The sequence below is a fragment of the Rhinatrema bivittatum genome, chromosome 2, assembly GCF_901001135.1.
Source record: "Rhinatrema bivittatum chromosome 2, aRhiBiv1.1, whole genome shotgun sequence".
NCBI lineage: Eukaryota > Metazoa > Chordata > Amphibia > Gymnophiona > Rhinatrematidae > Rhinatrema > Rhinatrema bivittatum.
In genome coordinates, this window is record NC_042616.1 from 589,464,125 (window position 1) to 589,491,659 (window position 27,535).

General features: G+C 46.3%; 1 protein-coding gene across 1 annotated transcript in view; it reads right to left on the reverse strand.

The window, feature by feature from the left end:
• Positions 1-27,535, reverse strand: part of SMCHD1 (structural maintenance of chromosomes flexible hinge domain containing 1) — a 1,156,633-nt gene that overhangs the window by 576,742 nt on the left and 552,356 nt on the right. Inside the window, 1 exon segment of the mRNA XM_029591083.1 lies at positions 25,368-25,486. Coding sequence (XP_029446943.1) covers positions 25,368-25,486 — 119 coding nt within the window.

A 27,535-nucleotide genomic window follows, 5' to 3' on the forward strand; every position in this document is an offset into this window, starting at 1 on the left:
CCGAATGGAAGCACCTGGTATTGATAGTGCCTTGGGCCTACTAAAAACCTGAGGTACTTGGGATGAGCTGGAGCTATCGCAATATGGGTGTATGCGTCCTGGAGGTCCAGAGCCAGTCTTCTCTTTGTAGAAGAGGTAGAAGCGAGCCCAAGGTTACCATCTTGAACTTTTCCTGCTGGAGGTACTTGTTGAGGGCACATAGGTCCAGAATTGGACGAAGCCCCCCCCCCCCCCCCGCCCCGGATTTTTTGGGGATCAGAAAGTACCAGGAATAGAACCCTGGGCCTTTTTGCAAAAGAGGAACAGGTTCTAATGCCCTTAACTGGAGAAGGGGGGGAAACCTCCTGCTCCAGAAGGACAGAGTGGTCGGTTACTCTCCACACTTGTAGAGGTGGTGATTCCGGTGGAAGAGCAAGAAAGTTCAGATGGTAACCCTGAGCAATGATTGCTAGCACCCATTGGTCAGTTGTGATTGATTGCCACATGCTGTGAAAGTGGCACAATCGACCTCCCACCGGTATGCTTGGCAGAGGAATCAGGCTGCTGCTCTCCAAGGGAAAGTCAAAAACCTGAAGCAGGCCCCGGCTGGGGAGCTGCTTGTGGCTTTTGCTTCCGGGGCTGGCGAGGCTGAGATTTTTGATAAGGCCTCGTAACTTGGGACCTTGTTGGTGGAGGACAGTACTTCCTTGGGCAGAAGAATGACTTCTTAAGAGTCCTTCTTGAAGGGCTGTCTAGAAGGGAAGTCAGAAGGTATCGATGAGAGCTGTTTAAGGGTCTCATGATGGTCCTTTAATTCAGCCACTATTTGCTGAATTTGTTCACCGAACAGATTATCTCCTATAAAGGGCAGGTCAGAGAGCCTGTCTTGTACTTCTGGGCGAAGGTCAGAAGACTTGAGCCAGGCCCAGCGTCTTGCCGAAATGCAGTTGCAGACACTCTAGTGGAGGTGTCGAAGATATAGTAAGCTGTTCTTATCTCATGCTTACCTGCCTCTAACCCCTTGTTGACCAGGATTTGAAGATGTTCTTGGAATTGGTCAGGCAGGGTTTCAGAGAAGTCCTGTATATGCTTGAAAATGACCCTGTTGTATTGGGTCAAGTACAGCTGGTAAGAAGCAATTCTGGAGATGAGCATGGCCCCTTGGAACACTCGTCGACCAATATTGTCTAGGAACTTGTGTTCATTGACAGGAGGGGTAGAGAAGTGAGGCTTCCATTTTGCTTTCTTTTGAGCTGATTCTACCACAACTGAGTGGTGGTCAAGCTGAGATTTTTGAAAGCCAGGGGCTGACTGTACTAGATAGGTAGTGTCAGCCTTTCTGTGCACTGGGGCAATGGATCCAGGGTTTTTCCAGTTATTTTTGAGGAGGTCAAGAAGAACTTGATGAATGGGAATAGAAGTGATCACTTTAGGGGCATCCAGGAACTGGAGAAGCTCCATCATCTGGTGCCTATCATCTTGCTCCGTCTGAAGCTGAAAAGGGACCAATTCCGACATTTCCTTCACAAAATTAGTGAAAGAAAGGTCCTCTGGAGGAGAACGCTTTCTACTTTCAGTAGGAGAGGGAGGTGAAGGTAAGTCATCGGTGTCTGTGGGAGTATCATCACCCCAGGTGTCATAAGGATCAGCAGGCTGACCTGTAGGACGAGAAGGGGGTTGGATACCCGAAGGGCCCGGCAGAGGCTCCAAGAAAATCGAAGGAATAACCGGGGGCACCGTGAACGCCTTGGGGAGTATCTGTCCCGGCATCGAAGGTGCCAATGTGCGTATCGCCCCCGATGAATGAATCTGTGGTGAGGGACGACATGGCATTGATGGCTGAGGCAATACCCCCGAAGGAGGAATGTGGAACGGTGTTTCTCCTCCCGATGAAGTTGTCCCGATGAAGGGTGTCCGATGGCTCTGGTGCGGGGAGCGCACCGGAGCCATCGGAGACCCGGGAATCTCCAGAAGGGCAGTCATGAGCGCCTCCATCCGGGATAGCAGCGGTGCCAGCGCTGCTGAAATCGGGTCGGTGACCAGTTCCACTCTCGGTGCCGGTGTCGGTGCCCGAGGAACCTGGAGTCGTTGCATCGCCTTGTCGATGGCCTCCTGGACCAGCCGGTCCAGTTCTACCCGGAGACCTGGGGCAATCAGCCCCGGCTCCATGATGGAAGAGGGAGGCTGAGGCACAGTCGGAGGGACCACCTTTACAGGCGGGACCACCTTTACAGACGGAATCGCGACTCCCAAACCCCGATCGGGTGAGGGTGGCCTCGATGTCCTGGTCGCAGGAGTGGTCGGTGCCGTTCCTGGACGGGGTTTCTTTGATGGTGGCTCGGGCGGTGGCGAGGTCGTTGATTTTGCTCCCTCAGTCCGAGACTTACGATGCCGATGTTTCTCCCTACGATCCCCTCGATCTTGAGGGGGAGAAACGGGAGTCGATGGTGGGCGGTCACCGGACGGTTGTCGATGCTGGTGCGACTTCAACGGTGCCGGTTCCGATGACGTCAATGTGATGGACGGCGTCGGGGTGTGAGCACGGAAAAGGAGTCCCATCTTCTCCAATCTGGCATTGCGACCTTTTGGTGTCATGAGGGCACAGTTGGTGCAAGTAAGGACATCATGCTCACGGCCTAAACAAATTACACAGACTCCATGAGGGTCTGTGATAGACATGGTGCGAGTGCAGTCTGGGCACCGACGAAACCCCGATGCCATGGCCATAGAAAAATCGAGCCGCGGTACGGTCGACGGCCAGTTGGCCGCGAGGGCCAAACTCAACGGTAATCGACGAAAAATGGTGAAAAACTTACCGGAGTACCGCGGCCTGAGAAAAGTTAGAGGTGGGGCAATCTAATTTTAATTAACTCTGTGAGGAAAATTCCTGTCAGGAATCTCTTCAGAGCTCCTAAACCGCGAGGCTACTGCTGCGCGGAAAAAAGAAGACTGAAGGGGGACCCCTGCTGGCTGCAGGGTTAGTGCCATGCTGGGCATGCCCAGTAGGGCCCCTACTGGGCATGCCCAGTCAAAGTTCTGGAAACTTTGACAGAAGTTTTCCGTGATTGGGCTCCATCCTGATGATGTCACCCATATGAGGACTACCATCCTGCTTGTCCTGTGAGAAAAACCAAACCAACACCCCCACCACCCCTAATTATAGAGGATCAAATAACTGCAATCTCCCCAATCTCACATGCACGCAATCTTGGAGTCATCATAGACAGTGAACTCTCATTCAAAACTCACATCACAACAAATATAAAAGAAGGATACCTAAAACTACTAACCCTGAGACGCATAAAACCCTTCCTAACCCAAGAGGACTTCAGAACAGCATTACAACTTCTCATTCTCTCCATACTCGACTACTGCAACTCTCTACTACTCGGACTCCCTCTATCCACCACTCCAAATTCTACAAAATTCAGCAGCCAGACTACTCACCTGAACCAAAAAACACGAGCACATAACCCCTATTCTTACATCCCTACACTGGCTTCCAATCAAATACCGAATTGACTACAAAATATTAACCATTGTACACAAACACTTACATGAAGAACGAAATAACTGGCTAAGCGAAGCGATTAAACCACACAAAACCTCCGCTCTGGCAAAGGACTCCTGCAAATCCCTCCCCCCCCCCGCCGAGCCACACAACTGACATCAGTATATGAACGCGCTATCTCCCTCGCAAGCCCCCAACTATGGAATACACTACCGACTGAACTAAGACTACAACCAAGCCAAAAGACATTAAAAAAAAGAACTGAAAACATGGCTGTTCACCAAAGCCTACCAAAATGCACACTGCCACTAACCTACCCCACACCACGCTGAAAGATCACTAACACCCATGATACTGGTCTAAACCCATAAGCGAAACCTTGCTATATTCTGATAACTTGGCAAACCTTAACTATTTAACGTAATACTGTATTTCCTATTTGATGTACTATAATTAGACCTTTGTTACATTTAAAAAAAAATTTAGCCTTAGAATGTACATTCTATGAAAAATTGCTAAACCATGTTAAAAAATATTGGAATTGTAAACTGTTGTGATGGCAATACCGAACAATGGTATATCAAACTCTACAAGATGATGTTCAAATCCTGCTCCCACTGAATGATACTCTGGAAACCACCGTAAAACTCTGGAACACACACCTGCAAAAGATAATCTGACCAACCATAAAAAACCCTCAACCATAAAAAAACAATCACACCACATTAAGCACGCAAAACTGCACAGCAACCGAAACAAAGAAGCTAATAGTTTCCACAGCCAAAGACCTTGGTATTATCCTCGACGATGACCTAAACTACAAAAAGCATATTAACACAATATTACGAGACGGATTCTTCAAACTACAAATCCTAAAGAGAATCAAACCTCTATTATACACCCGTGACTTCCAAACAGTCCGCCAAACACTGTTATTCTCCATATTAGACTATTGTAACGCCCTCCTGCTTGGCCTCCCAACAACCACTCTCAGACCACTGCAGCTACTCCAAAATGCAACAAGACTACTCACAAACAGCAGAAGATCGGACCACATCTCACCTATCCTCAAAAACCTACACTGGTTACCCATTCATTTCAGAATTCAATATAAAGTCCTCACCCTCATCCACAAAGCTCTCTACACTGAAAAGTTTAACTGGATGAACACATCCTTCTACTTCTGCAACCCAAAAAGGAACCTCCACTCCAACAACACTGGACTCATCCTAATCCCCTCTCCAAAAATAATCCACCTGACCACAATGAGAGAATGCGCTCTTTCTGTGGCTGAACCCTCTCTCTGGAATAACTTACCATTACATCTAAGGCTAGAAACAACAACGCAAACCTTCAAAACAAAACTTAAAACATGGCTTTTCCAAAAAGCTTTCACAACAACCACCTAATACCCACTTCCGATGCTACCATACGAAAAGACACTAGGTAAGGACATATAAGTTACAACTCAATATTCACGTTATTAGACGACAAGACACTCAGTAAGACGTATTGTCGTAAATGATCCATACAACATCCTCTCCAAGAATTAATGTTAAAGTCATAATAACAAGACTCTATGTAGGACGTACTGCCGTCACTGTTTCAGGTTTAATCTCCTAGTAAGAATTTATTAAAGTGTAAAGTTACAATGTTAAATAAGAATTATTTACAATGTTAAATAAGGCTATACTGATGTTATAATGTAACAGTTACAATGTAAACCAATGTGATATTCCAAATTGAACACCGGTATATAAAAACTAATAAATACAATAATAATTATTATATATATGCCACAAGCAGTATGTGAGCTTTTCAATCTCTGAAATTTCTTTGAGCTGCTTATGCCACTGTGATTGGAAAGGAACAGACTTCCAGAAGGTGGCTATGGCAAAACGAGCTGCATGTACCATTTATTCGCACAACGTCCTCTGCATTTTGGTGAGATTTCTCCCCCTCCCCCATTCTCCCAGCATGCACCTGACCTCAATAAGCTGAAACTGTGTAGCCAGACATCTTGAGATCTCTCCCTGGACCTCCTGCCAAAATGTTTGCATGTAGGCACATGACCACCACATATGTAAGTAGGTGCCCGCTTGACCACAACCTCACTAAAACATTCTTGATGCAAAGGGAGAAAAATGAGCAAAGAACAATGGGTATCTATAGGCCCGGTGCAGAAGTTTATACATCAATTCTACCCTGCAGCTACATATGGAAATTTTTTATGCTGGTTTCCAGATAATTTTCCAGCCCGTCCCATCTAACCTAAGACCCAAATCAGCATTCTAGTTGTCTAGCACATGGAGAGATGGGTTCCCATGACCTTGAATTGCCCTGTATAGTATCGTAACTACTTTTTAAATTAAGCCTTCATCCATGAGAACCTTTTCAAAGACAGAGGGCAATCTCCTAACCCACCCAATCCGTTCCAAATTTTGAAGAATCTCCTTTATCCTGTCATACAACACTCCCGAGGTCCAGCTGATAATGAAATCCTCTATGAGCTCCTTGAAGGGAACCCACCCTTTTTTCCCCACAGTTGCCCAATATGTTGAGCCTCTAAATCCCACCAATTGTTCATTTTGTTGCTAAAAGTATGTATAGAGAGGCTCGGATAACATCTGGTGACCAGTGACAACGCCCCATCTGGAAGCTATTGATGTTTACACAACTCCCTCTACACTCGCAATATGTGGGCTATCATAGGATTGGACCTGGTCACCCTTCCAACCCGAATAGAAGATTGAGGAAGAAAGAACATTGTTCCCATAGCCAGCCCCTCAGTCGTCCCACGCTCCAAGGACAACCATGCTATAGAAAGATTGCAGCCTATCCATCCCTTGAGGTAGCTTAGCCGTGCTGCCCAATAATCCCCTGAAGATTGGAGAGTGCCATCCCCCTTTCCTCCATTGAATGACATAGGGTTACCAGCTGTATCATGGAGGTCCCGCCCTTCCAAATAAAGAAGAGTTGTTTACCTGTAACAGGTGTTCTCTGAGGACAACAGGATGTTAATTCTCACACATGGATGACATCATCAAATGGAGTCTAGCATGGAAAACATATCAAAATTTCTAGAATTTTGACCGAGCCTCACACACATGCAATATACCACATATCCATGGGGGGGAGGGGGTGTCCCTCAGACTTACATGATAGAATGAATAGAGTAATAAATAAAAATGAGAAAATCCACTTAGTGGAAACCCAACTTCACGGGATGGTGGGCAGATTCGTGTTATACCTGTTAGGACTACTATCCTGCTTTTGTCCTAGTCATTCAGACCTTGGCCAACAGGGTAGGCACCATTGCGAATAGCCATTTTGGTCTGGGCTCCAGTGACTTCCCTGGCACTGGGGAGTTTCCTCTTCCGAGGAATTGGGGAAGAGTAGCAGATTGGCTAGCAGTGGTACTGGTGCCCCGTAGGTTGTCAATGCCTCTCCAGAAACAGACACTAGGGACGGGGTCGATAACACCCCGATGAGTGCGTTCAGGGAAACCAGCAGCAACTTGAGTAACGACTGTGCCAGTGTCATTGGTGCCTTGGCAGATTCTATGCATCACCATCTCCACAACCTGCTGTACATGCTGCTCCAGTTCCTCCTTGAAAATCACTGATGCCAGGACAGGCTGGGACCCAGGAGGCATAACTAGATCCTCTTCAGAACAGAGAGGAGAATTGGTGGCGGGCATCGGGAAGAAGTGAAGACTATGGCATACCCCTGGTATCATTGAAGAATTGGCTCTCCTTGTGACAGAGTTGCATCATGGCAGAAACTGGTGCATCCCCATGCCCGGCACCCTACAAAGATGGGGACCAGTGACAATGCTTCTTTGGCTTTCCTCTATGCTAGTATCAGTTCTTCCCCAGTGCGGAGGGCAACAAACCCAACCACCTCGACATAGATGAATCAGGGATAACCTGTCTCCAGCGTCCCTGGCAGACGACAACCTTGATGGAACCAGCAGTCTCGCCAATATCGATGACTTGCTGCCTGATGCCTCCGAAGATGATGCATCGGTCTTTTTCAGACCCGAAGGTTTGTTCCATCTTGTCGAGCCAGATCTAACGTCCTTTCAGCATAAATTTGGTGCACTTGCTGCAACCCAGGACATGGTGTAATACCCCAAGGCATTGGCTCTCACAGAATAAGCCTTGACATGACCCTCAAAGATGCAGTCCCACCTAAGCATAACAGAACGAGATGCAATCTGCTAGCCAACTGGATAGTGTCTGTTTGGCAACAGCAACGCCCAACATATTCCTATCAAAAGAAATAAAAAGTTGGGTGGACTGGTTATGGGCCTTCTGTCCACTCCCAATAGAAGTCTAAGGCTCGCTTGTAGTCCAAACTGTGCAGTGCTCATTCGCCATGGGGTGAATGGGGCCTGGAAAAGAATGTAGGCAGAAGGATGGACTGGTTAAGATGGAACTTAGGGTGCATACACAAACCACCCTGTCAAGATAAAACAGTGTAAAGTGGATAAGTCTCTAAGGCCTGGAGCTCACTCACCCTGTGTGCTAAGATGATCGCTACCAACATGTCCTTACAGGTCAGGTACTACAGGTCACAGGTGCACAGCTGCTCAAAAGGAGCTTTCGTCAGCTGAGCTAACACCATGTTGAGATCCCAAGACACAGCGGAGGGCCTTCGGGGAGGCTTCAATTATAGCAGGCTGCACATGAATCATACAGCTATAGGCTGTACAGAGATGTGCAAATCATCTACATTATGGTGGTATGAGCCATTTCCACTGAGATGAACTCTAACAGAATTGGTTTTTAAGCCAGCTTCCAATAGGTGTAGAAGGTAATCAAGCAGTTTTTGCGTTGGGCAGGAGAATGGATCTAGGGCCTTCTGCTCAACCCACACGGAAAACCTCCTCCACTACAGTCCAAAGGACTTTCTAGTGGAAGGCTTTCTAGAAGCCACCAGGAACAGAGATACATCCTCAGAGATGAGTGATTGCAGAAATAACCTCTCAACATCTAGGCTGTGAGTGACAGGGCCAGGAGATTGGGATGTCACAAACTGTCTCAAGCTTGTGTAATTAGATTTGGGGGAAGAGCCCAGACTGATCGTTCTCCGGATGGACAACTCCCGTAGGAGTGGAAACCAGACCTCTAGTGGCCAATAAGGGGCTATGAAGATCATAGTCCCCTTGTCCTCATGAAGCTTCAAGAAAATCTTCGCCACTAAAAGAATCTGAGGATATGCAAACAGAAGACCCTTGCCCCAATGACGGGCAATGATGTCTGAGGCTGGTTTGCCATCTGACCTATACAGGGAGCAGAACCAGGGCACCTTCCTGTTGCAAGGGGACACAAATACATCTATGTCCAGACTCCTCTAGAGGCGGAATATCCGATTTGCCATCCCCGGGTCCAGAGACCACTTGTGGGGTCTGAAGGCATGACTCAATCTGTCCGCTACCAATTTCTCCATCCCGGCCAGGTATAAGGCACTGGTACCATCCCATGGGAAAGGGCCCATAACCAGATCTGGACCATTTCCTGACATAGGAGGTATGATATCATACCTCTCTGTTTCTTGACATAACACACTGCTACCTGGTTGTCGGTTTGGATCAGGACAATTTTGTTGGACAGCTAATCTCTGAAAACCCATAACGCATACCTGATCGCCTGAGGCTCTGGGAAGTTGATTTGACAACAGCTTTCCTGAGCAGACCATAGACCCTGGGTACTGAGTCCATCTACATGAGCTCCCCAGTACATGGTGGATGCATCCATGGTTAGGACAATTTGTGTAGGCGGACTTCGATAAAAAAGATCCCCATTCAGATTTGAAAATACCTGCCAAGAGGAAGAGTCGCCGAGGGAAAGGGTGACTTGGATACATTCCTGGAGATTATGTGTGGCCTGACATCACTGCGCCCTCAGGGTCCATTGGGCTCTCCACATGTGTAATCGTGTTAAGGGAGTGTCATGGACGGTTGTGGCCATATGGCTCAACAGTCTCAACATGTGGTAGGCTGACACTTGCTGGCTCTGCTGAATTTCTGACATGATAGTCATTAAAGTGACAGCCCTTTGATGTTGCAGAAAGGTCTTGGCCTGAGCCATGTCTAGCAGGGCTCCTATGAAATCCAATCGAGGTGACGGGCTGAGATGGGACTTCAAGTAGTTGGCAACGAACCCTAGGGACTCCAACACCCGGATAGCCAAGCACATAGACCAGATGGCTCCTACCTGAGATGTGCTCTTGACCAGCCAATCGTTCAGATAAGGGTAACCATGCACCCCCAGCCTGTGGAGGTGCGCCACCACCACGGCCAGGCATTTTGTAAAGACTCATAGGGCTGATGCTAGCCCAAACAGCAATACCTGTACTGGAAGTGCTGTTTTTCCACCACAAATCGGATACTTTCTGTGACTGGAGAAGATCTCGATGTGAGAGTACGCATCCCTTTAGATCGAGGGAGCATAGCCAGTCCCTTTTTTGCAAAAGGGGGATCAAGGTGCCCAGGGAAATCATCTTGAACTTTTCTTTTTTGAGAAATGCGTTCAAGGCCCTTAAGTCTAGGATGGGATGGAGTCCTCCTGTTTTCTTTGGAATCAGGAAGTACCTGAAGTAAAATCTCTGCCCTCTTTGCCCTGATGTGACAGTCTTGACTGCTCTGGCTATTAAGATGGAGAAGATCCCTGTTAGCAGTACCTCCTGATGCACTACCGGCCCTCAAAATGGCTCAGAGTCCAATTTGACAGGATACCCAATAGGTTCAATTGCTACTCGTGATGGACGATGGAAAGAACCCACTGGTCCAAGATTATACTGGACCACTGGTTTGCAAAGAACCGCAGCCAGCCCCCAACTGGAAGGTCCAACTTCCCAGGTATGGGCAACTGGCCTACACTCCCTATGACCCAGTCAAAACCCCATCCCTGGAGTTGACTGAGGCACTGGCTGGAGCTTGGGGACTCTCTGCTGCCTGGGACGGCCACATGAGTCCTCATGTTGTTGACAGGAACAAGAGGGCAGAGAATAGTAATTACTCTGATGAAAGAAAGACTTCCTCTATCCCGATTTTGCTGAACTCACAGAAGGAGGACGGGTCCGGAGTGCTGGTGGAGAGTTGTTGGAGGGTTTCATGGTGGTCCCAAAGTTGGGCCACCGCGTCCCTCAACCTATCTCCAAAGAGATTATCCCCAGTACATGACATATCAGAAAGTCATTTGTGTACCTCTGGTCAGAGATCAGAGGCCCGCAGCCATGCCATTCTGTGGGCGCCGATTCCCGCTGCAGAGACCCTCGATGCTGTCTCACAAACATCATAGGTTGAACGAACCTCATGTTTTCTGCACTTCATGCCCTGATTCACCAGCTATAAGATAGTGTGTCTTGCTGCTGTTGAGGCAGCTGCTCGGCAGCCTCCTGTACCTGCTTCCAGAGGTTGCATGAGTATTAGCTCACATAGAGCTGGTAAGAGGCAGTGCGGGCTATGAACATGGCCCCTTGGAATACTATCCTCCCAAGAGCATCTATCGCTGTGATCTCTCTCTCTAGGGCACCGAGGCAAGGGTCCGAGGGTACTTGGCCCTCTTGAGAGCAGATTCAATCACTACCAATTGGTGGGTCAGCTGATGCTTCTCGAATCTGGCAGCCTGTTGGATGAGGTAAACCCCATCTGCCTTCCTGTTTACGGGAGATACCATGAGGGGGTTGTTCCCAGATCCTCAGCAGCAACTCCATAAAAATCTCGTGCACCAGGACCACCACAATCTCTTTAGGAGCGTCCATGAACTGGAGGATTTCCAGCATCTTGTGCCTGGCATCCTTCATCATCAACTGAAAAGGAATGGACTCTGCCATCGCCCACACAAAACCTGAGAATGTTAAGTCTTCTGGTGGAGACTTCCTTCATTCCTCTAGAGAAGACTCTGAAAGGAGACCCTCTAAGTCCCCAGAGAAAGATTCTGCAGTGTCATCTCCCTAAGGGGTCATAAGGGGCCTCACCCTCACTGTAAACCACAGGAGATGGAGCCCTAGGTGCTCAGTCTTAGTCAAGAGGCATAGGAACTGGTGGCACCAGCACCAGCCCTGGTAAAGCTGGACGGGGGATTGCAGGCCTCTGTGTCCCTCCGGCCTCGATGGAGCTTTCTCCTTGGAGGAATCAGCAATGAGCACCGAATCTGTTGGGGGAAGCATCGGTGCCCTGCCATGCATCAATGGCCTCCCAGGAACAGACACCAGCTAGGTCGGTAATACACTGATGAGCACATTGAGCTGTTCCAGCAGGGAAAGCCTGGGCATTAGCACTGTCTGTGCTACCAGCTCGATGCCCTGCAACACTTACTCCACCACCAGTTGGATTTTGTGCTCCAATTCCTCCTCGAAAGCTGGCAATGTCAACACCGACTGGGAGGCAGGAGGGGTGACCAGATCTTCCTCGGATCGCAGAGGTGGATTGGCGATTGGCACCAGGACCGAAGGAGACTGTCATAGACCCCAGCATTAATGAAGGAAGGGCATGCCTTGCCACGGGGTTGCTTCAGGGACATCACAGATTGAGCTGGCGCCTTCCCAAGTCCGGCATAGTGCATTGAAGGTGACCAGTGCAGATGCTTCCTCAGCTTTCCTCGCTGCTCAGCCCGGTCTTTCCCCAATGCGGAGGTCGATGACGATGAACCCAAAGTCCATGACCTGGAAAAAACTGACAGGGGCCAGTACCCAGTGCCCCTATCCACCGGTAGCATCAATGGAGCCAATGGACCTGCCAATGTCGATGGGTCGGTGTACATCAGTTCAGCTCCAAGGTGAACTGGTGCAGATGCTGCCAATGCCTGTGTCTCGGACTTCCTCGACCCGAAGAGCTTTTCCATCTTATAGTCGAGCACATTGTCCCTTAGGGGTCCATCTGGGCATACAAGCAGCAACCCCAGACATCATGCATGTGCCCCCAGGCAGAGGACACATACCTCATGAGGGTCCATGATTGACATAGTCCTTAATTAATTGGGGGCATCATCAGAAACCAGATGAGGCCATGACAAATGAAAAGAAGGGGAAAAAACGAGAAATGGTAACAGTGTATGGTCGAAGCAGATGGGCACAGAGGCACCACAACAGGAGAAACTGAAATGAAAATAAACTTACTGAACCGCCAAAAAACCTGACTGAGGAGTCTAAGGGAAACCGAGAGGGACCCGGCATTGATGAAACATGCAAAATCAAAAAAATAATAGATGAAAAAGTTTTCCGAGGTAATTTCCTAAAGAAAAGCCAAGAGCTCACTTAACCGCAAGGCGAAAGCTCCACAGAAAAAAAAACTGAAGAGGAACGCCACGTGGATGCGTGGTATAGGGCATGCTGGGCATGCTCAGTACACACAGTTCTAGAAACTTCGACATAAGTTTTCGGTGCTAGGCTCCATACAATATCATCATCCATGTGTGAGGACTACTATTCTGCTTGTCCTAGGAGAAATGTGGATCTTTATGAGGCTGTCTTGCAGTTGCCTCTGTCCTTCCAGGAGTGTTTGAAGACAAACTTGCATATTTGGCTCAGTTGTACTCTAGTACAGACAAGGCTATCTTGCTTCCATAGGGCCTGCCGTGTTCAAACGTTTTCTTTCTTTTACCACCAGTAAAAAAGAAATCCTATTTGTTCCGCAATGACTCACTTTAAGGACCCTCTCTACCAGTCAGAGGTATCGTCCTTATCCTGCAGTAGTACATTTAAGGCTGCTTATTCAGTCAGGCCCTTGAAACAATTTGCTATGTTCCTCTTAAATAAGAGGAAAACATTCCCAGCTGTTCTGTTTCTATGCTCTGCCTGACCCATCCAATTTCACTTTTTTCAGTGTTCTGTACATGTATTCATCAGTACTGCTTCTGCACCAGCCTCTGTGTAAAAACCACACAGTAAAACTTTTCCTCTCTTCTATCACATGGTTGTGGATCTATCTGTATTCTGTTTAGATGAGATATCCCCAAACTGACACCATATGTAGCACAGCCAGGCAATCTTGGCTGGAGACATGGTACACACAAGACTTCAGCATTGTCTTAAGGAGTGGTTTATTTGTAACACAAACAGCAGTAATAGAATTCAAACTGCTCATCTTCAACAGCATAAACAAGTGCAGCATTCACATTTGGGACAGTAATATTGTAGGAGGTGCTTTCTCCTGGAGACTGGGACCTCTCTGTTCTCCCCCTGGGCCTATGCTCTTATTCCTGTTCTCAGGGTATTTCCCCCCCCCCCCCCCCGGGTTACCTGTTTGTCTAAGCTTTGTATGGTGGACCAGGCCAGATACCTGGTCCAGCACAGTTTAAGGAGGGTTTACAGGGATACTCCTTCACAAGGTAGAAAAAAATATTAAAAAATTATTTTATTTGAGCTGGGGCATTGCAGATGCATAGGCATGGTCAAGACTACAGTGGTATGGCTCCAATGGTCCTGGATTGGCTGCACCACATGGTTTGGCAGCTGGGGCTGAGGCCCCATTCTGGTAGTGGCTGATGAAGGACAACTAATGGCTGCAGTAAAGACAGTAGAGGTCAGGCCAGCAATGGAAGAGCATTGAGACCTCTGCAATTTATCTTCTGCTGCAGAGGAGACAGCTATCAGTGCTGGGGCAAGACATAGGACACTGATGGTAGTGTCCTCGGTCATCTGATGTACCTGAAGATTGGAAGATGGCCAATATAACCCCGATATTTAAAAAGGGATCCGGGGTGATCTGGTAAACTATTGACTGGTGAGCCTGACTTCAGTACTGGGAAAAATTGTGGAAACTGTTATAAAGAATAAAATCACAAAACATTTAGATAGACATGGTTTGATGGGACACAGCCAGCATGGATTTACCCAAGGGAAGTCTTCCCTAACAAGACTTCTACATTTTTTTTTAAAGGAGTGAAAAAGGAGGTGGAGGAGTAAAGGAACATCTGAAACTTACTTGCTGGACCGGGGTAAGGGGCGCCGTGCCCGACAGACAAAGCGAGGACTTCCGGGTTTGAAGTCATCGGGGTGGAGCCGGTGAGAAGGACTATAAAATCTAACCCCCCTGCGGCGCGCAGCCGACGCCGGCGCGGCTTTGCCTGGAAGCCTCACTGTTTTTTGAAGTAATTAGTTCTACTCCTCCACTAGAAGTAAGTAAGAACGTGATTTCTTTTTAAAGTTATGTTATCTCCGAAACCTCCATTGGTGGAATCAATTGCATAATTTACTGGATAAGGGTTGAAAACTTATTTCTTCTTGGGTTTATTTCCTGGGTATTTTAGAAATGCCCCACACGAAAAGGAAGGGGAAACTGAGGGAGGCAACAATTACTTCCTCCCCAGTAACCCCCTCACAATCTAAAATTGAAAAATTTTTCAACTCAGCCCCAGAAGTTACTCCTGTAGAAGGAGGCGCTGTGAAGCCTTTCATTGAGCACAAAGAGGAGTCACCTGCCTCATTGACATCTTCAAGTCCGGGAGCACCGAATACGCCTTCACCCCCCCTCGTTGGACTATCTGTATCAAAGATTTTTGAGTTAAATTCTGCTTTAACAGGGGACAAGGTAATACAGGAAGGAGGTGGTGTAGAACCTTGTGATTCGGATGAAGGAGTAGGCACAGACACACACAAGGGTGTGAATATTGTTGGTTCCTTGGGGTCAGAACCCATTTTACCTCCAAAATTCGAGAAACCCTATAAAATAACGTTAGATAATGTCTGGACTGCTATAGTGACTTTGGAAAAGTCTATTACCACTCTTACAAATGTGGTCACAGATGTGAATAAAAGAATGTTAAATATTGAACAACAAAATGAAACACAAAAGACGCAAATGCAGGATATAGACCAGAGGGTTTCAAAAATAGAGAAAATACAGACGAGCCTAATACAAGAGGATTCGATACATCATATAAAAATGGAGAAAATTGAAAATGAACTGAGATACCTAAACCTGAGGGTGATAAATTTTCCACAGGTTGCAGGAATTTCAGTTCAAGAGCAATTTAAACAATATCTGGGTACAGGATTAAAAATACCGAATGAATCAACACCGCCACTGGCAAAAATATACTTTCTACCTGAGAGAAGAGAGAAAGAACAAGCAGGACAGCAAGATCAACAGCAGCAACAACAACAAGGACCATTAAATGTTACAGAATTGTTAGAAATGTCAAATGAAGAGATGATTCTCAAGAGAGGAACTGTACTTGTTAGATTTATTTTCCCATCAGATAGGGATATGGTATTAAAATTGTTTTTGAGAAATAGATCTGTAAAGTATTATGAACAACAGATCTGGATTTTTCCAGATTTAACTAAGATAACACAAACTAGAAGAAAGGAATTTTTGGCTTTAAAACAATTAGCAGAGTGGGTGCTCAGATGACAATACGATACCCTAGTAAATGTATGGTAAAATTGAATAATATAAATTATATCTATTATGAACCTTCTGATCTAAAAAAATTCCTGGAGGCTAAGAATTTATTGGAGGAAATGGTTTCTGATTAATGGTATTCATAAAGTAATGAACATAGGGGTTATAATTTCCAGTTATATATTTAGTCTTAAATTGCTTTGATATATGCTCAGCTAAGAACTTGATTCCTCCTACTTTATGGGTTAGGATGTCTAAAAGAATGTCTAAATTTATTTTTGCCTTCTATAATTGAATTTATATGATATGAAACAATTGATTTAAATAATTTTCTGTATTGTAAACTTATGATAATAGACATCCGTATAGTGTAAATGACAGTATTGTGTCATGATTTAAAAAATTAATAAAAATCAAATTAAAAAAAAAAAAAGGGGTGAAAAAGTATGAAGACAAAGATGAACCAGTAGATGTGGTGTATTTGGATTTTCAGAAGGCATTCAACAAAGTTCCGCATGAGAGACTTCTAAGAAAACTAAAAAAAGTCATGGTATAGGAGGTGATGTCCTTTTGTGGATTGCAAGTTGGTTAAAAGACAGGAAACAGAGTAGGATTAAATGGTCAGTTTTCATAGTGGAAAAAGGTAAACAGTGGAGTGCCTCAGGAATCTGTACTTAGATCGGTGCTTTTTAATATATTTATAAATGATCTGGAAAGGAGTAAACGAGTGAGCTGATCAAATTTGCGGACGATACAAAATTATGCAGAGTAGTTAAATCTCAAGTGGATTGTGATGAATTGCAGGAGGATCTTGCGAGACTGGAAGATTGGGCTTCCAAATGGCAGATGAAATTTAACGTGGACAAGTGCAAAGTGATGTATATAGGGAAAAATAACCCTTGCTGTAGTTACACAACGTTAGATTCTATCTTAGGAGTTACCACCCAGGAAAGATTTAGATATCACAGTGGATAATACATGGAAATAGTCGGCCCAGTGTGCTGTGGTGATCAAAAAAGCAAACAGAATCTTAGGAATTATTAAGAAGGGAATGGAAAATAAAACAGAGGATGTCATAATGCCTCTATCGCTCCATACTGTGACCACATCTTCAATACTGTGTGCAATTCTGGTCACCACATCTCAAAAAGGAAATAGCTGCACTGGAGAAAGTGCTGAGAAGGGCAACCAAAATGATAAGGGGTATGGAACGGCTGCCCTATGAGGAAAGGCAAAGTAAGTTAGGGCTGTTCAGTTTGGAGAAGAGACAATTGAGGGGGGATATGATAGAAGTCAACAAAATCATGAAAGGACTTGAACAAGTTAATGTAAATCGGTTATTTACTCTCTCAGATAATAGAAGGACCAGGGGGCACTCCATAAAGTTAGCAAGTAGCTCATTTAAAACAAATCGAAGAAAATTCTTTTTCATTCAGTACATAGTTAAGCTCTGGAATTCATTGCCAGAGGATGTGGTTAAAGCAGTTGGGGTAAATGGTTTAAAAAAGGTTTTGATAAGTTCCTAGAGGATAAATCCATAAACTTCTATGACAGTAATTAATGAGCAGTAGTAGCTTGTGATCTATCTAATGTTTAGGTACTTGCCAGGTACTTGTGACTTGGATTGGCCACTGATGGAAACAGGATACTGGGCTTGATGGACCTTTGGTCTGAACCAGTATGGCATATCTTATGTTCTTATGTGCCAATGAGATTATGTGCCACCTGAGATTGCTGCTTTGGAGCCAGGAAAAAGTAGAATCAGCCAGAGAAGCAGCATGAAGTACAGTGAAGGTTGCTGCTACTATGCTACAGTCAGACAGGAGGGTGGGGTCCTGAATCCGTGAACATGGAAGAATGTATTCACAGCACCAGCTAAAAAGCTAGCGGAGGAAAGAAAAATATGAGTAAGACTGTGGAGCTTCCATTGCTAGTTTAGTCTTCTTTCCTCCTCTCAGCAGCAGGGTCTGGGCTCTTTACAGGGGCGCTTTGCTGTATTACTCAGCATTTTTTTTTAAATCTCAATTGCACATCCTATGGATCCCCTGTAATTGTATCATAGGCCCTTAGAGGACTGCAGACCACAGGGGCTGGGAACCATTGCTCTAGAGCACTGGATTATGTGATTTTTAAATGTTTATGATCAAATATTTGTTTATTAAATTTCAAAGATCGTCAACAAATTGGACCAACATATTGAATGGGCTGAGTAGGCCTCACTCAAAACAAGAAAAAACAGACAGTGCTCCTCACTCCTCAAAAGTTAACTGAAACTGACCACATTACTCCTACTTCTAGCCCCCTCCCCCCAAGTAGATGGAAACCACCAATCACAGCCAACCTCAAGGGGAGGTGCTGCACAAGACTGTGATCTCCCACTAAGGAGGGATCTAGGGCCATCTGGTGGCCAACCAGGGTGTCGCCACAATGGTTATCTAGGAACCCACTGAAGAGTCAATTTTATTTCTTTTACACACCCTTTTTGATACTGCTGGTTCATTTAATAATATTTGGCCAGTAATAGCATACATGTGAATTATGTATTGACCCACAATAATCACAAAACAACCCCACCAACACACCAATTGTGTATTCCAGTAAACTTATTTCTGAACAAAATCAAAGCAATGGTTTACTGCTATTCTTTATAACACACCTCACTGCCATCAAATTTGTTGGACCCTTAAATCTAGAGTCAGTATTCACAGCAGACTCGTTTGTGATATCGGGTCACTTTGCTTTTATTTAATAACACTTATATTTTGTTCATTTTTTATATATTTTCAATAAAAACCAATATCTCAGGTATGCTGACGAATTTTAGGTCTTCCAACAAACAAATTGTCTTTCCAGGTAATGCTGAGCAAGCCAAGATATCCTGTCACAATCCCAGATCATTTTTTAAACAATGATACTTATCATCAAAGAAAGCGTCAAAGTCCCGACACGGCCATGTTTCGGACCAAAGGTCCTGCTTCAGGGGAATGACTTCTTCCAAACTTCTTGACAGTCCAAATCTATACACAATTCCATCAGTCTGAATTTAGACCGCGGAAAGAAAATATTTACACAGGAATAGCCGATTGGAGATGCTGATGGAATACCAGTGAAGCAGATACAATGAAGCAGAGCGCACATTTGTCCCCAGTTGCACACCCCTATTTTGTGCTCAAAAGTTACTCTTGATGCAGCAGTTTTATGCACAAACAATGACCATGTAAACTGTGTGTTTAGTTTAACACTCTTGCATGGAAAACCCATGCAAATGAAGGCATACACTCTACTGCAGAGAGATGCACTAGCTAAAACCATGCTTTTTTAGCACTGGAAATTTTACTCCTGGTTAGAGTTGGGAGTAAAATTTCCAGTGTTTGTGTCAGTCTATGTGCAGAAGCTGAAGTATTAACACTTGCATTAGCCCCAGTATTTGCCACATCCTTGTAAAATTAACCCAATACAAGATAGCAATTCATGACAGATGTTTGGTTAAGCTTAACATAAAAGATAACCAAAAGAAAGGAAAATTGGTTCTTACCTGCTAATTTTCGTTCCTGAAGTGCCACGGATCAGTCCAGATGAGTGGGTTTATGCATCCCTACCAGCAGATGGAGGCAGAGAACAAAACTTTGAGGCCCTGCTACAAAACCAAGAGTGCTACCTGCAGTCCCTCACTATTGACCTGTACCAAAGCCAGGATTGTCTACCTCAACACCACCCAATAAACCTTGGGCGAACAGAGGTTTAAAGTTGGAGCCCCCTGCAAACTAGGCCCCCTTTACTTAACAAAAAACATATACCAACTATGTACAGTTTTCCTCACTCTGATCAAATCAAATGTCAGCTCAATCAGCTTAGCCATCTCCAGAAGCGAGGTAGTTTTTTGTCAGAAGGGGGCGGGTCTCTGGACTGATCCGTGATACTTCAGGAACGAAAATTAGCAGATAAGAACCAAATTTTCCTTTCCTGTTCATGCTCCGCATCAGTCCAGACGAGCGGGACATACCCAAGCTCCTCTATTCTGGGCGGGAACCCGAAAGACCTGCATGAAATACACTCTCCCCAAACATCGCCTCCTCTGAAGTGTGCACATCTAAGCAATATTGTTTGGTAAAAATTTGAAGAGAAGACCACGTCGCCACACAGATCTCCTGCGGAGAAAGCAATTGACACTCCGCCCACGAAGTCATCTGCACCCTAATGGAATTCCGCTCGCAACCCCTCCAGCACTGGTGGGCCCTTGCAGATGTAAGCCGAAGCTATCATCTCCTTTAACCAGCAAACAATCGTGCCTTTGGAAGCCTTATTTCCCTTCTTTGCTCCACTGAACAGGACAAAGAAATTATCTGATCTCTGAAAGGGATTAGTCACCTTGAGATATCGCATGTCCAATAAGTGAAGCTCTCAAGCCATTGAAGAATCAGTTGCCAAGGTTTGAAAAGGCAGGAAGCTCAACTACCTGATTAAGGTGAAAAGAGGAGACTAACTTTGGGGAAAAAAGGACAGAACCATTCACAAGGAGACTCCATTGTCCGAAAAAACAGAAGAAAGGGTCCCTACTCGACAAAGCTTGCAGCTCAGAAATTCATCTAGTCGAACAGATAGCCACCAGGAACACAGACTTCGAGGTTAAATCGTTCAAAGACGCCCTCCGCATTGGTTCATAAGGAGACCCACACAGCACCCGAAGAACCAAATTCAAATTCCATGCCTGGCAGATCTTCCACACTGGAGGACGCAGATGCTTTTCCCCTCTCAGAAAATGAGCCACATCCAGATGAGATGCCAGCAGCTTTCCCTGAATCCTGCTGTGCAGGGAACCCAAAGCTGTTACCTGACCCGAAGGGAATTATATGCTAGCCACTTAGATAACCTGCACTGCAGAAATTCCAAGATCTGTGGAAGTCCACCTTTAAGGGCTGTACTCTACTCAGCAAACAGCAGGATTTGAATACTCTCCACACCCTGACATCAGCCATTGAAGTGGAAGGCCACCTTGCCTGAAGCAAAGTTGCAATCACCGGCTCCGAATATTCCTTCAAATGGAGCCGCTGCCTCTCAAAAGCCAGACCGCTAGACAGAAGCGATCCACCCGGTCGGAAAATACGGGTCCCTAATGAAGTAATCCTGACATATGAGCCAAGCGAACAGGTCCGTCTACCGTGAGACGCAGGTGGTCCACAAACCATGGCCGCCGCAGCCACTCATGTGCCACCAGAAACACCCTGCCCGAATGAGTTTCAATGTGTCGCAGCACCCGGCCTACGAGTGGCCATGGAGGAAACATGTACAGCAAGAGGTGTGTCGGCCACAGTTGAATGAGAGCATCAATGCCCTCCGATCCGACTTCCCATCTGTGATTGAAAAAGCGACCTGCTTTTGCATTTGCCGGAGTCACCATGAGGTCTATCACTGGTTTGCCCCAACTTGCTTGCAGCAAGGCGAAGGCTTCCTCCAACAACTTTCACTCCCACGGATCCAGACGCTGTCCGCTGAAGAAGTCTGCTTGGACATTGTCCACTCTGGCCACATGAGAAGCTGCTAGTCTTTCCAGATGTTTCTCTGCCCACAGGAACAGCTCCTGTGCTTCCAACGCCACCAGATGACTCTTCATATTGCCCTGACGATTGATGTACACTACTGTCATCACAATGTCCGAGAATACTAGCACTGATTTGCCTTGAGCAAGTAAAAGAAATGCCCACAAGTTCTTGCGCACTGCTCTGGTTTCCAGTCGATTGATCGACCAAGCTGCCTCCTCTGGTGACCACTGGCCCTGGCCCGATTTCCCCAGACAAATTGCCTCCCATCCAGAGAGGTTGGCATCCATGGTTACAAGTACAGTCGGGCATTTCCAGATCCATTCCCTTCTCAAGATTGTGCCACAACCTGGCATCCTCTCACATTGGTAATGGAAGCTGAAAGTCCTCAGGCAGCAGATTCCACCAGGTTAACAGAGCCCCCCCTGCAGAGGATACATGTGAGCAAAAGCCCATGGCACTAAATCCAGCATAGAAGTAATTGACCCCAGAACCTGCAGGTAATCCCAGAACCTTGGGCACTGCCAAGCTCTGCAACCGAAGAACCTGAATCTGCAGCTTGATGACTCTCTCCAAAGTCAGGAACACCTTCCCAAGATGGGTATTGAAGCGAGCCCCTAGATACTCCAGAGATTGAATCGGCTTCAGATGAATCTGCGAGGTTCTTCACCTAACCCAGCTTCCCCAGAAGCTGGAGCACCTGCTGGATTGAGCGACCACACTCTACCTCTGACTTTACTCGGATGAGCCAATCGTCCAGGTACAGGTGTATGAGGACGCCCTCCTTCCTGAGGGCCACCACCACTACTACCATCACCTTTGTGAATGTGCGCAGTACCATCACTAATCCAAAGGGAAGAGCTCAAAACTGGAAATGTTCTCCCAGAACCATGAATCTTAGAAACCACTGATGTTCGGGTCGAATAGGGATATGAAGGTAGGCCTCTGACAGATCCAGGGACACTAAAAACTCCCCTTTGCGCCCCGGTGCTATCACTGTGCACGTCTCCATCCAAAAACGCGGCACCCGGAGGGCAACATTCATCTTCTGAGAATTGAGAATGGGCTGAAAGGTCCCTTCTCTTCTTTGGCACCATGAAGTACACTGAATACCTTCCCTGCCCACTCTCCTGAGGGGGAACCGGAACAATGGCATAAAGAAGCTGTAATCACTGCAGCATGTCCTGCACCACCTCCTGCTTGCTCTGGGAGATGCAGTGGGAGAATACAAAAGCATCCCTGAGCGGCTGAGAAAATTCTAAGATGTAAAAGTCTCTTACCACCTTCAGGAACCACAGGTCTGACGTTATTCTGGTCTACTCCTCGTAAAAAAGAGAACCTCACTCCAATACCCTCCTGAGAGGTTTGTCCAACCTTACTTCCGCTCCCCCCTTGAGACTCACTGACCCTAGGGGACCTGCACTGATTCCAAAAGGGCTGCCGCCTGCCCCAACTCTGTTTCTGCAAAGCTTGTGCAGGGGCTCTGCCTGCTCAAAATCTCCTGGCCTCACAAAATTGGGCTGAGACTTCAAAAAGCTGCTTAAGCTTCCTATCCTGAAGATCCTTGAGAGCCGCCACTCCCATCACCGGGACGGTAATCTTCTTAGTAATCGCCGAAATGGCAGCATCCATCTTGGGAATTCTCCATAACTCCAAGGTCTGTACAAGCAAGGACTTAGGACCCTTCCTGTCTTCAGTCAACTTATTGCCTTTCGACTCTCCCAACTGCTTCTTGAGCTTCTCCAAATCCTCACTGAGGAGGAGCTTCCCCCTGAAAGGGAGGTTCAACAGCTGGGCCTTAGACCACACATCCGCTGACCAATTTCGTAGCCACAAGAGCCTGCACGCCGCCACCACTGAAACCATACTCCTGGTAGAAGTCTGGACCATGTCGAATAGAGCATCAGTCACATAGGCCACTACCACCTCTAAACGGGCTGCCTGCGCCACCTCAGATGCCATTACTGAACGCCTGTCATGTGCTTTCTGCACCCAGGGCAAACAGGTTCTATGCATCAGACTTTGCCACCGCTGCTTGAAGGGCCAAAGCTGAGACTTCAAAAAGCTGCTTAAGCTTCCTATCCTGGAGATCCTTGAGAGCCGCCACTCCCATCACCGGGACGGTAATCTTCTTAGTAATCGCCGAAATGGCAGCATCCATCTTGGGAATTCTCCATAACTCCAAGGTCTGTACAAGCAAGGGATATAATTTCCCCATAGCTCTCGCAACCTTCAGGCTCCCCCCCCCCCCTCGGGAGATTCCCACTCCCGATCCACCAACTTCTTCACCTGCTTCTGTAACGGAAAGGCAGTAGGAGGTCTCCGCAATCCCTCCAGGAGCGGATTCACTCCTTCCTTTTTGAGTCTTCCTGGATGTCTTTGATGCCAAGCTCCTCCAGCATCTGCAGAATCAATGGACCCAGTTCCACTCTGCGTAACAGCCGAACCAGACGCAGGTCATCTCCTTCCACAACCGGAACCGCCTCCGGGTCCTGAGCATCTGGTTCCTGCATGGGATCCCCCAAGACCACCAATGGATCTCAGTTCAGGTTCTGTGTTGAATCTCCCAGGGTGCTCACAGGGTACTTGTCCGATGCCACTGGACTCCCTTGGAGCTGGTCAGGATCATCCAGGCTATCCGATGAATCGCCCTCCTCTGGGGCTCGCCCGAGACCCAGCATCTGCAGGATCTTCTCCTGACTCCACAGGTCCCCTAGCCTTCTTGGCCATCCGGGACTTCCAAGGCAAAAGCCTCTTTGCCGTTAACTCCTTTCAGGCTAAATAAGCCTTATGAAAAGAATCACAAAGCCCATGGAAAAGGCCTCCGGGTCCGAGGAGGAAGAGTCCTGATAGACTCCCTCCTGAGCCCCACCCCCACCCTGCCAGCAGCAGGGTCCATTTCCCACAGGAAAAAGCATGGGAGGGGAATCCCTTGGCTCATAGATGGCAGCCTGCACTTCTGCAAGCGCTGCCAAAATGGCCGCTGGCTCCTCTGATCATCTCCCCCCCCCCCCTCCCAGGAGCCAACCAGTCGCTTGCCCTTTCTCACCGCTCCCCGGGGGTCATGTGACACCCACCCCCCCTCAAAGCGCAATCGCGGCAAAACGAGGCTGCATCAAGGCAAGATTGCCTCAGGCCGCAGCAAAGTCTGCCACGCTGCGCAGAAGCCGGCTGTCAGGGAAGTCGGGCCTGCACACGTGGTCAGTACTAAAAATAAACTGACAGAAGCGATCAAACTGATCATTGCCCTGGTGCTGAAATACAGCACTTCCTGGCCTCGACAAAGGCAGGCAATTCGGCCTGCTCCCTTCTGCCTGCCTCCCGCAGAAAACACCATAAAACTTATCTGCTCCTCAGTCCTGCTGCTGTAGCCTCTCTCCCAGTCCCTGCTTTTTTTTTTTTTTTTTTTTTTTTTTTTTTTTTAACAGAAACAGGGCCTAAAGGGAACAAAGGAGGAAAGACTACTTCCCTGCTTCTGGAGGCTACCTGCTGAGGAGCCATGCACAGCAAAGTAGCGAAGGGCCCAGAGGGGGAGAGGGAACCAGGGCCCCTGGCTATCTACCCTCCCTGTGAAACAAGGGCCGAGTCCTAACAGGGATGCCAACCCCCCTGCTTGCCCTGTTCTACCCGAGGGATGGCCCACGAAAGAACCTAACACCTTGGGGAGCTGAATCTTTTTCTTATCTTTTTCCTTTTTTTTTTTTAAACACCTCCAGACCACAGGTATGCACCTCTACCATCTGCTGGAGACAGAGAAATACTGAGGGACTGCAGGTGGCACTCTGTTATGTAGCAGCGCCTTACAGTTTTGTTCTCTGCCTCCATCTGCTGGTAGGGATGCATAAACCCACTCTTCTGAACTGATCCGGGGAATGAACAGGAAAAGTTTTTTTTATAACAATCACTGACTGCTGGCCACAATACACCACACTACAAAACACAGTGCTGTGCCCTAGATATAATTAAAAAAATAGTTCTACAATACCTGCCAAGTAATTTTCAAATTACTTTTATCAAGTCCAGTCCCAGAAATTCCCAATAGATTTACACAGGATGATGTCAGTGTTTGAATCTGATTACCATATTGGTCTGTAATCATTAGTTCTACACAAAAAAGATGAAAGACTGAAATCAGTTTTTAACTCTATATAAAATCTAACTTGATACTGTGGTAGATAAGTGCATATCTAAATTAGATGGCTCACAGATAAAGATAAAATTAAAAGGAAATTCCTTACATACGTTATTTATAGAATCAGATCAACTGACTCTGATCCATGGTGGCAGAACCAAATAATGAAGGAAGGGAAAAGAACTACCTGAAAGGGATATCTTAACTCAATGAAGCTGTAGAACCGTTGTATTTGAACCCCGTCCCTAAGTTAAGGAGTTAAACATTTTTTTTTAATTTATTTTTGCTGTTCAAAATAGTATAGAATTAGGAAAATATCTGAATTATCAGATATTTATTTATTTATTTATTTATTTTATTTTATTTTGTTTTATATACCGGCAACCGTTTGCACATCGTGCCGGTTTACAGATAACTTACAACCGAAAATATGTAGGCAAAGCCTTTACAAGGAACATTGTGTAACAAACAAAGTAACATAGTAAGTAACTAGAAAGGTAAAATAAATAACTAAGGGGAGGGAGGGGAGGGGGTAGACGAGACTAAGGAAGGGGAAGGGGGATGAGTGGATACAAAAGGAGAAGCTATGTACAGGGGTACAAGGGACAATTGATGTGTACACAGGTTATATACAAGATTGTGTAGGCGCAGAACAACAATAATTGAGGTAAGAAAGTGTATGCGGTTGTGCTGAGTAACATTTTTAGGTTTGTAGTTCCTTAGAGGGGTGGGTGTTGGGTGTAGGTCCTGTGGGGGAGTGTAGGTGAGAGAAGGATTTCGGGTAAGGGTGTTAGTAGGAGATGATGATGATTGGGGTATGCTTGGAGGAAGAGCCAGGTTTTGAGTTTCTTTTTGAAAGTGGGTTGTGGAGGTTTCTGTGCGTAGGTCAAGGGGCATGGAGTTCCAAAGGGAAGGGCCTGCGAGGGAGAGGGCCCTATTAGTGGTGGAGATGAGTCTTGTGGATTTTATGGAGGGGGGAATAAGGGTTGCACGGAGAGAGGAGCGGGTGGGTCTTGTGGAGGTACGAGGGAGGAAAGGTAGGTTTAGCCAGTTGTAATGTTCGTTAGTAATACTTTTGTGGATGAGGGTAAGGGTTTTGTAAATAATTCGTGAGTGGATAGGAAGCCAGTGGAGGTTGATGAGGGTGGGAGTGATGTGGTCTTTTTATTGGCATTAGTAAGGATGCGTTGCAGTAGCGTTTTGAAGGAGTTGTAGAGGTTTGATGTGGGGTAGCAGGGAGACCAAGTAGGAGTGCATTACAGTAATCAATCTTTGAGAAAATTATAGATTGAAGTACTGTGCGGAAATCAGAGAATCAGGAAATCGGAGAGTGAGGTGGCTATTGTTTTTGGAATAGCGAGTAGGAGTTTAGTAGGGATAGTTTCTGAGGGGTGGGGACGAGGGGGTCTCATCTTTTTTAATATGTTTTCTATTTCTAGGGTAGAGGAGGGATCAAAAGAAGAGAGAAAGGTGGGAATGTGTGGGGTGGGAGGGGTTATACTATTGGAGTTGGGGTATTATTAGAGTTAGTGTGAAAACTTGGCAGTGATGTTGGATATTTTGTTCTTGAAGAAGAGGGCAATTTCATTGCCATCGTGTTTGTGAGGAGGGGATTTGGAAGTGGGGTACGTTGGGTTTGGTGTGAGATTAGAGGACTAGGGTAAATAATGCCTTTGGATTGAATTGGGAGGTGGTGAATTTTTTTGGCATAGTATTCTTTTTTAGTTTTTTGAATGGCGTTTCTATATGCATGCATGAGTTGGTAATATGCAAGAATACTGCTTTAACAGTCTTTGTACAACAATAGTAAACTACATAGTTAAAACTAATACATAAAATATGACTAACGCTTTTTGAAAAAAAAAAACCAACAACAACAAAATAGTGCCATACACAAATCTAGGCTTGACGCCCAGATCGACTTCTGTTCCTTAGACAAGTAGGAGATGCTACAGAGGCAGTGTTCATACTCACCCCATGGAAGAAAGGAATCCAAATCATCACATGACACCTATGGATGA